Source organism: Gavia stellata, chromosome 32 (genome assembly GCF_030936135.1).
Source record: "Gavia stellata isolate bGavSte3 chromosome 32, bGavSte3.hap2, whole genome shotgun sequence".
In the NCBI taxonomy this organism is placed as follows: domain Eukaryota; kingdom Metazoa; phylum Chordata; class Aves; order Gaviiformes; family Gaviidae; genus Gavia; species Gavia stellata.
In genome coordinates this window covers 1,116,590-1,126,546 of record NC_082625.1, presented here as the reverse complement: position 1 = coordinate 1,126,546, position 9,957 = coordinate 1,116,590, and the positions used below count along the sequence as shown (strand labels likewise).

General features: G+C 69.1%; 1 protein-coding gene across 1 annotated transcript; it reads right to left on the bottom strand.

Annotated features, from left to right (window-relative positions):
- Positions 1-5,832: 5,832 nt before the first annotated feature.
- On the bottom strand, positions 5,833-7,809 carry RPS15 (ribosomal protein S15). Its single transcript, XM_059831867.1, is given in 5 exon segments — positions 5,833-5,985; positions 6,828-7,062; positions 7,294-7,322; positions 7,324-7,380; positions 7,785-7,809. Coding segments are annotated over 5 exon segments (438 nt in total). The 5' UTR covers positions 7,788-7,809; the 3' UTR covers positions 5,833-5,871.
- Between the last annotated feature and the right edge of the window lie 2,148 nt (positions 7,810-9,957).

The following is a 9,957-nucleotide window of genomic DNA, read 5'->3' as shown; positions in this document are numbered from 1 at the left end:
AAAGCCCCCACGGCACAAATCCCCCCCCGCAACCGCCGCCCGGGCGGCAAATACCCCCCCAGGGGAGACACAACCCCCGGGAGGGCGCGGGGGGGGGTGAGGGTGGGGGAGCACCGCGGGGAGGCGGCGGAGGGACGGGGGTGTGGGATGAGGGATGCAGGATCAGGACACAGGCTGCAGATCTGGGATGCAGGATGGACAATGAGGGATGCAGAAGGGAGGATGGGTGAGGGATGCGGGATGCGGGATGCGGGATGCGGGATGCAGGCTGAGCACGCGTTGCTATGGCGACAGCGGATGGGGCAGCGCAGGCGGGTCCGTGGCCCTTCCCAAGCACCCACCAGACACGGGAGTGGGGTGTCAGCACCGCGTGAGGATGAAAGCGGGGGGCTCCCGCCCCTGCAGGGGTACACGTACCCACCCACCCCCCCGGGCACCCCAAACCGCTCAGCGCCAACCGAACTGCTCAGAGCCGGGACTCCCCCCGGCTCAGCTCAGTGGGTGCTGCTTGAGCACCACGGGGTGCCCCCGCCCTGCGCGATGCCGGGGTGCTCCGGCCGCCCTCCCCACGGTGCTGTGTCATGCTGCAGCAGGTCAGGACGGGCCGGGACATTTGGCTACTGGACACCGCAGGCAGTACATGGCACCAGCCCCATTGCAGGCGGGGGAAACTGAGGCACGAAGCTGTTTCCCCCGCTCCCCGGGACCCCCATCCCCACAGCTCTGCAGTGACACCTTTGGTTTGCAGGGGGTGGGGTGATGCTGGGGCAGACAGCGGCTGGAAGAGCCTGGGGGGGCCACTGCAGCCCCTCAGTGGGGTGGTGGCCAGTCTGTGGGACCCCCCACCAGCTGGGGGTGGGGGGGGCTGTCAGTGCAGCCGCAGGGCTGGGGCACCCCACCCCACCAGCCCTCACCAGCCTCGCCCCACCTCCTGCCCCTCTCCTGCCCCGGCCAGGGGCGTTGGGGGGCCGGGGGTTGCTGGGGGGGGGGGCTGAGCTCTGGCCCCCCGGGTCCCCTGGCAGGGCCGGCCGAGCGCAGCGGCCCGCAGCAGCGCTGGGGAGCTGCAGCCTGCGGGGAGGGGCTGCTGCGGCGGCACCTGCATTTGCGAAGCGTCTAGACACAGCGGGGAAAGGGGGGGCCGGGGCTGCGGGAAGGGGGGGGCCGGGGCTGCGGGAAGGGGGAGCCGGGGCTGCGGGAACGGGGGGGGGCCAGGGCTGTGGGAAGGGGGGGCCGGGGCTGCGGGAAGGGGGGGGCCAGGGCTGCGGGAACGGGGGGGCCAGGGCTGAGGGAAGGGGGGGCAGTGCTGCGGGAAGGGGGGGGCCAGGGCTGCGGGAAGGGGGGGCCAGGGCTGCAGCTACGCTCCCGCAGCCCACGCTCCGGCACCGTGACGGTCACTGTCCCACAGGACGCGGTGACCCCCTCACGGGCTGCTGGGGGCTCGGTGGTGGGGGGCTGGATCCCAGGCAGGGCCGTGGGCTGTCGTGGGCCCCCCCCGGGGGGACGCGATGGCTGCGGGCCCTGGGGACCCAGCTCCCCCCCACCCAACAGCCGCCCCGCTCTGCTCGGGGCCCCGGGATCCCTCCGGCGAGGTCCCGGCGGGGCAGGTGCCGCAGCAGGTAGATGGGTGGAGAAGCAGCACCCACGCTGCCCACCCCACCGCGCTGCCCACCCCACCGCGCTGCCCACCCCACCGCGCTGCCCACGGCACCCACCGCTCTCGGCGCTGCCCTCTCCTCCCCTGCACCCTCCAACCCACCGCATCAGCCTTTCGCACCACACCGACCACCGCACCGCACCACGCCGCACCGCGCCGCCTTGGCCTGGGCAGAGCAGGGCCGGGGGAGCCCCGCGCCCCCCATGCTCCCCCCGCCCCTTGGCCCCCTCCAGCCCGGTGGCAGCGCTGGGGACGGGGACAGGGATGGGGACAGGGACGGGGACAGGGATGGGGACAGGGATGGGGTCAGGGATGGGGTCAGGGACGGGAACAGGGATGGGGACAGGGACGGGGACAGGGACGGGGACAGGGATGGGGACAGGGACGGGGACAGGGACGGGGACAGGGATGGGGACAGGGACGGGGACAGGGACGGGGACAGGGATCGGGACAGGGATGGGGTCAGGGATGGGGACAGGGACGGGGACAGGGACGGGAACAGGGATGGGGACAGGGACGGGGACAGGGATGGGGTCAGGGATGGGGACAGGGACGGGGACAGGGATGGGGACAGGGACCACGGTCGGCCCCAGCACTGCAGCATCAGCCGAGCGCAGCCACCTCCGACAGATGCCACATCTGAGCCCCCGACCGGCTGCGGCTCCCGGAGCCCCCCGGGACGTTAAACAAACAGTGTGTTGTCACCAGCTCCCGCTGATCGACCCGGCCACGCGCCGCGACCCCGGGGACCCCCGACCACAGCAAACCCACCCCGGGGAGCAGCAGGCCGGCCCCGCACACGCAGCCCCCCCCCGCACGGCTCCTGGGCGGCACAGGCACACGCGGGGGCACACGCGGGGACATACTGGGGGGCACACGCGGGACATTGGCACGTGGGACCGGCTCCCTCCCCACGCGCAGCACCCGACCCCCTGCAGCACCCACGGCCCCGCACAGGGGCTGTTCCCACACACGCGTGCACACGCGCACGTATGCTGCATGCACACGCGTGCACACGCACGTCACGGCCTTTGGAGAGCTGTGGAGCCGTGGCAGGGCCCCGGTGGGGCGAGCGCTGGGGTCCCCTGCGCCCCCCCAGAGACACCCCCATGCAGGGACCCCCACGCCCGCCCCACGCCCCAGCCCCAGAGCGGGGCGGCCGCGGGAACGGGCACCGGGCACCGGGGGGCAGGAACGGCGCCAGCCCCTGCCCGGGGCAGCACCCACCTCGCACCCCCCACCCGGGGCGGGGGGGACACCCCTGCCCGGGGACGTGGCCCTGGGACCCCCGCAGGGGTGTGGGGCTGGGCCCGGGGGCAGGTTTGGGGTGCGGGGTTGGAGGGGCGGGGTTGGGGTGCTGGTTTGGAGGCCGGGGTTTTTGAGGGGCAGGTTTGGGGGGGGGGGGCGGGTTTGGGATGCGGATTTGGGGGGGGGGGGGGGTTGGGGCTCCGGGGCTCAGCCCCGGCCGCCCGGACCGGCCCCGCCGGGGAGCCCCCGCATCGGGAGGGGCTCTGCGGGGAGCCGAGCCGCATCGGGGGAGGGGGGGGGGGCGACGGCGATGCTGCCACCCCAGCGGGGACCCCCCAGCCGCGGGCCCCGCTGCCCCATCGCCCTGCCCGCAGGATGGGGTTGGGATGGGGATGGGGACGGGGACGGTCGGTGCTGCCCCCCCCGCCCCGGGGCTGCCGGCGGGGCCCCGGCATTGTCCGGCCTTTGTCCCCGCGGCCGGGGATGCGGGACGCGGGGGTTAAATGCTGCCCGACCTCCCCGGACCCCCGATCCCCCCAGACCCCCCGATTCCCCCCCGGTTCCCCCCCCCGCTCCCCCGGGATGGAGCCGCGCCCGCCGCATGACAGCAGATTCAGCGCAGCCAGAGCCGGGGGGTCCCTCCGCCCCGGGGGGGGGGGGCGCAGAGGGGGGACCCCCCGGCCGCATCCATCCCCCCCCCGCAACCCGGCACCGCACCCCGAACTCCTCCCGGCCCGGCCCCCCCCGCCGCGCAGCCCCCCCCGTCCTCCCCCATCCCCGCAGCCGCCGGGACCCCCGGGGTGCGGGGGGGTGCGGGGGATGCGGGGGATGCGGGGGGTGCGGGGGGTGCGGGGGGTGCGGGGGGGCAGGTGCGGCCGTACCTCATCCCCGGCGGCGGCGGCGGCGTTGCGGAGCGGGGAGAGCAGCCGGCGCGGCCCCGAGCAGCCGCATCCCGCCCCCGCCCCCCCCCGCCGCTCCCGGACGGGATTTTCCAGCGGCGCCGCGGCCGTCAGAGGGCGGTGGCGGGGGGGGCCCGCGCCCCCCGGGGGGGGTGCCGGGGCGGGGGGAGAGGGGCCCCGCGCTGCCCGTGGGGTCGCGCCCCCCCCCCCCGCCTCTTTTCCAGCCCCCCCCCCCGCAGCACCAGGGTTTGCGGGACCCCCCCCGGCCCCCTCTCCCGGGCCAAAGCTGCCCCCCCCCGCGCTGCCGCCCTGTCCGGGGGGATCGGCCCGGGGGGCGGCCGCATCCTGCCCGGTGCAGGGCTGAGCCCGGCGGGAGGAGGGGGCCCCCGGCGCAGCAGCCCCCCCGCGGCGGAGCCCCCCTCAGCCGGGAGCCCGAGCGGGGCCCGGCAGGGCAGGACCCGGGGCCGCATCCAGCCCCAGGCCTGATCCTGCTGCTCCGCCCGCGCCGCGCACCGCCGCACCACGCACGCCGAGGCCACCGTGGCCCACCCGGGGTGTCCCGGCTATCCCGGGGGCGCGGGCAGGGCAGGGGAGAGGAGCCGAGCGGCAGAGCCACCCCAGCCCTGTCCCCCGCCAGCGGGAGCTGCACCAGGACCCTCAAGGTCACCTTGCTTAAGGGACGCGGAGCCCGGTGACCCTCCCTAAAGGACAGTTGGCCCCGGCCGCGCCGCGGCATCACCGGGGAGGAGGAAAGGGCCGGGGTGCGTTCAAGACCCGAAGGGCTGGCGCAGGCCCCGAGGACCCCGTAACACACCCAGGGCCAGCAGCAGGGACGAGCCAAAACCGCCCTCCGAGCCTGGCACATCCCAAAGCCGCCGGGCACGGCCCCCGCTGCCTCCTCTCCACGGGCTCAGCCGATCCCACCACAGCCCAGGGCCAGCGCTGAGCCCAGCGGGTCCCGGAGCCGAGGCCTCGCAGGGCAGAGGTGCGGCTGTTCGGTCCCAGTGAAACTGGGACGAGACCATCAGCGCGTTCGCCACCGTCTCCGGCAGCGGGATGTCGTGGCCTGCGTCGCTGCCCGCCTGAAGGTCGTGAGGTTTTCCCAGCGCAGCTCATGCCAACACCCGTCACCGCAATGCCAGAGATGTGCCGGAGCAGGGTGGTGGTGGTGATGCTGGCACAGCAGCAGGAGTGAGGGGAGGGAGGAAAACCAGAGGACAAGTGTGCCAGGAGCAGCGGGGGACGGTGACAACCAGCCCCTCTGCCGCCTCTGGCGATGGCTTGGCAGAGGGCGGCAGTGCCAGGCCTCACCGCCGCAGGGGCTGGGGACTCGGCCCGGCGGCTTTTGCAAAGCACGCTGCCTGAAAAAGGCTCCTCGGAGCTGGGGACACCGCAGCCGGTGTAGCCGTCCCTGAACCGCCCCGGTGGCTCAGGCACCAGCTGGGTTTCCGTGGGCTCAGCCCAGGCCCTGGTGCAGCTCCTGGGCTCGACTGGATCATCCACCGCGGATCATCCCCCTCGAGAAGCTGCCAAGGGAAATGGCTGCAAACCACCAGCTGGAGCACCCCCCAGCCACCGCCACTCTGAGCCGACATCCTGCCAGAACAGCCTTCGGAATCCCACATTTAAGATGGGAAAAGAATTGTTTGGGATCTCGGCCTCTGGCAGTGCGTCCCTGGCTGCTTCCCCGCAGGAGAGGGGCTGGTTGCAAAGCCCCGGGAACCCACCCACCCCCTCAATTCGCTGCACCCCAGGCAGGACCGGGGCGATTTCACCTGAAATGCCACAAACGAAGAAAAGGAAGCACCATTCACTGCTTCCCAGCAAAGCACAAGGAATTTCACTGGTGTACTAAACCCACTCGAAGAGAAGCGTTTGCTGCGTGTGCGTACCAAAAAAAAAAAGGGAAATCTTCAGGAAAACATCAAATCGTGATTAAGACCAGCGAGTTTTGTTCGCCTGTGGCCCAGCCCTCACCCCGCCCTGACGTGTGCCCGCAGCCCCAGGAACCGCAAGGCCGGGAGAGAGAGCTGGGAGAAATTTCTTTATTTACACGTGGAAAAGGCTTCGTTACTTCAGAGGAATGAACCTGGAGGAGTGGGTGGCACCGATACCGGGCCGGCCGTGCTTCACCGGCTTGTAGGTGATGGAGAATTCCCCCAGGTAGTGTCCGATCATTTCGGGCTGGAAGAGAAAGGAGCGAGCCGCGTTGGAGGCAGCAACCAGGGCGGGGGGCACAGACCACCAGCCTCCCCCAAAACCACCCCCCCGGGGCAGGTCGGGGACTGTCACAACCCTCGTCCCTGCACCGGCAGAAGCCCCGGCGCAGCCGGTTGTTCTGGCAATGCAGTGCATGGAGCAGGCGCCGCACCGCACCGCGCCTGGGCTCCTCCTGTGGTGGCTGGGACCTGCAGGCAACGGGTGCTGCCGGCTTCGCGTGGAGCCAGAGGGCTTCAGTGGGACGAGGGGCTCCCTCTGCCCCCCAAGAGCCCCCGACCGGCACTGTGCCCCCCCCGGGAGAGGGGACACGCGAGCCTCGGAGGCTTTTTGGTGTGCTTTCAGGTTGGATTTAATGCCAGGGACAAGCCGAAAACGCCATTTAATCCCATCAGCGGTATCAGGTTGCACCACCCCACAGGTTATCCCGCTCCTCCGACACCTCACGGATCCGTTTCATCGGAAAGTGGCGCTGTCGGGCAGGGAGCCAGGGCTGAGCGTGGCCAGCGCACATCCCTGGCCCTCCCGATGCAGCGGCACACGCACGCTCACAACAGCCACGTTACGTCGTTACTTCCAAGCCACGCTGAAGCCTCGTGAGGCCTCGAGCCCCTCTGCGAGCAGCTCAGGATGGACCCTTTCAGGTGTCCCTTGGGGCCAGCTCTGCTCCAGGCCAGAGCCTCGACCTCCCCCTCAGGCACAGGGCAGGAGCAGGGTTACCCAAGGTGTTAAAAAATGAAAGCAGACACGTGCAGGATGCTCAGCTTGGATCAGGACCCGGCTCTCAGGATGCTGCCGTGACGCCTCACCTTGATCTCCACCTGGTTGAAGGTCTTGCCGTTGTACACGCCGACCATGCTGCCCACCATCTCAGGGAGGATGATCATGTCCCGCAGGTGGGTCTTCACCACCTCCGGCTTCTCCATGGGCGGCGCCTCCTTCTTGGCCTTGCGCAGGCGCTTCAGCAGGGAGTGCTGCTTGCGGCGCAGCCCCCGGTTGAGACGCCGGCGCTGTCGGGCGCTGTACAGCTGCATCAGCTGCTCGCTGGAAGGGATGGAGAGACTCAGCCCGGAGCGCAGCCCGCGGGGACCCCGCGCCGGCAGCGTTACCCACTCAGGGAGTTCAAACAGCCCAGACGGGAACGCACAGAACCGCCCAAAGCAGAGGTTACTGCAGCTGTTTTCACCCAGCCCGAGCAGAGTGCCGGGCTCTGCCCCGACCCGCAGGAAGAGCCCCCGGCCCAGCGGCGGGGAGCGCCCCGCTGCCCGCTCTTACTAGGACATGTCGAGGAGCTGGTCCAGGTCCCACCCCTCTGTAGGTGAATTTCCGGAAGGTTCGTTTCTTCTTCTGCTCCACCTCCGCCTGCAGCCGGGAGCGCCGAGGAGGGAAGGAGGGAGGGAGGGAAGGGGTGTCAGGGCCGCCCGGGCCCGCGTTCACCTCCACGCACACGGGAAGGCAGCCCAAGCCGCCCCCCACTGCCGCCGCAGCCCCCCACCCCACAGGCAGCCCGCCCCGCTCCCTCCCACCGCCCCGCGACCCTCAGCGGCGCCGGGCCCAGCCCCGGGGAAGCGGGCTCCCGCCGCGCTGAGGCCTAGCCCGGCCGGGGCAGCCCCGGTCCAGGCAGGGCGCCGGGGACGCCAGCCCCCCACCCCCCCAGGGAAGAGGCCGCGCCGCCCTCGGCGGCGGCGGCGCCCCCGGCCCCGGGCGGCCGCCCCCGCGGAGGATGGAGCCCGATTGGAGCCGCCGGCACCCCCGCCAACACCCACCATCTTGGCCGGGTCTCCTCGGAAAGGGCCGCGCTGGGGCCGGAAGCGGCGGATCTCGCGAGAGCGGCGACGGGGCGGAAGGGGCGAGAAGCCCCGCCCCCCGCAGCCTCTGGCAGCGCTTCCGCCCTCACTTCCCTTAAAGGGGCCGCGCCCGCAGGCAGGCGGAGGAGCGGGTGGAACGGGGGAGGTTGGCGCTGGTACAGAGAACGGCTACACGATGGAGCAGGAAGCCTCTTCCCGCTGAAGCCTCAGCCCAAAGCGAGGGGCAGAGCACCGGGAGGGGATAAGGCACCCAGCAGTAGGAGGGATGAGCCTGCACCGGTTTCGGAGCCGAAGGGCTGCATGTGTCCCCGTGGGTGGCACAGTGAAGCGGCTCCTTCCCGCTGAGCCGAGGTGGGACCCAACAGTGTCACCTTCACGGCACGGCTGGTGCTGCAGCCACATGCCGACCTCGCTGCCACACCGGGCGGGCTCTGAGTGTCCCTCACCCACTCGCTTCTCTTGTGGGATGGCGGCAGCCTTCATCTTTCAGCCGTGGACCTTCATCTTCCTGCTTCCCGCAGGAGCCAGACAGCTTTTCCGGGTTTGAAGCGAGGACAGACATCGCAGGCATGGCCGGAGAGCAGAAGGGACGACAAAGCCACCCCGCCGTAGCACGCAGCTGTGGCACAACGTGGCTCCTCCATCCCGTCACAAGGACACCACTCTCCACCAGCCTCCGACCCGATCCTGCTCGCCGGCTGACTCAACCGGTGCCGAGCCGAGGTGCAGACAAGCGCCAGATCATCTCTCAACACCGGCCGACGCCGTTTGTCCCTGGGCAGAGGCGGGTTTCCAGGGGATGTAATGGCCTGCGCTAACCTGGAAGAGCTGGTTCTGCACAGAAGGTTATTGGTCTCCAAAACCTTTTTTCCAAGAAGAGCTTGAAAGGCAGCAGAGCAGCAACGCCTTTAGGTCTCCTTCCATTCCACGTGTCCTTGAAGTGCCATGGTTTTGTGTTACACCACTTTCCACGGTGTATTTCACATCGCCATAAACTACAAACCAAAACTCAAGGAGGAAATGCAAGCGGTCACAGCGCATCGAAGGTGAAGCACGACGTTACACCTCTGCAAGCAGAACGCCAGAGGAGCAGCCCCGCTCCGGCAGGGAAGCGCCACGCACTTTGTGCCAGTGGAAGTAACCGAGCCAGGGGCAGAGCCGAGAGGATTCACCACGAGGGGAACTGGTATGATCCAGACAAATCACAAAAAACCCCCCTCTGAAGTGATCAAAGTCCCTCTGAGCGCAACCCAGTGCCCATCCCAACAGATTCTGAATTTCTGAGCTGAATTTCGTGCTGAGCAACGCTCCCGCAGTCTTTTCAGCTTGCAGCAGTGCACTATCCACTCCTGTAGAGTTAAGCCCTATTAACAGCGATTAATGAGAGCAGAGAGGGGTAACAAACACAGATGCACACCCAGCAGCACACAACCCCTGGGAGAAGGTTCCTCGGAGAGGATTTGGTTTTGACACAGTGGCTTTGCCTCAGGCTGAGGTAGAAAGGAGGGACAACACATAGCATGTTGTTGCTGCTGAGCCAACGCCCTGTTTCACTACTCAGGGCTCATTTACCGTGTTAGGACAGTTCATTCCCCATGGGCTTAACCCCGCATGTAAACGAGACAAAGGCTGAAGCGGTATTCTAGAAGACCCAGGTCAAATAGTTACGGACACTAATCTGCACAGAAAGATGCTCATAAATCCACGCTTTACGCTGCTCCAGCAGTTACGGAGAACCCCCCCAAAAGGAGGCACACAGTAACTAGATCATCAATATGAGGTAAAGAGAGCACACTTACTGCATCAGGACAGAAATGAGGAATGTCACCCCTGAGTTAAGCACTAGCAGATCACGTCACCAGGAACATTACCTCTGAATTTCAGAAGTCGGGGGAGAGAGATGAGGGGCACTCTCCTGGAGGTGCACGAATCCCCGAGATGGCTGCATGTGCCCCTCGCAGCTTGTAAGAACACATTTTTCACAGCGCCTGGAAGCCTCAAGGTCAGATGAAGAGCAGCATTCAAGCCAAGCCCCTCACTGCCATCAACGTGCGAGCGACCCAACACGCGCTCTGGTGACAGGCGCGCCAGCAGGCTTAGGAGCCCTTCGCCACCTCAAATCCGATCCAGG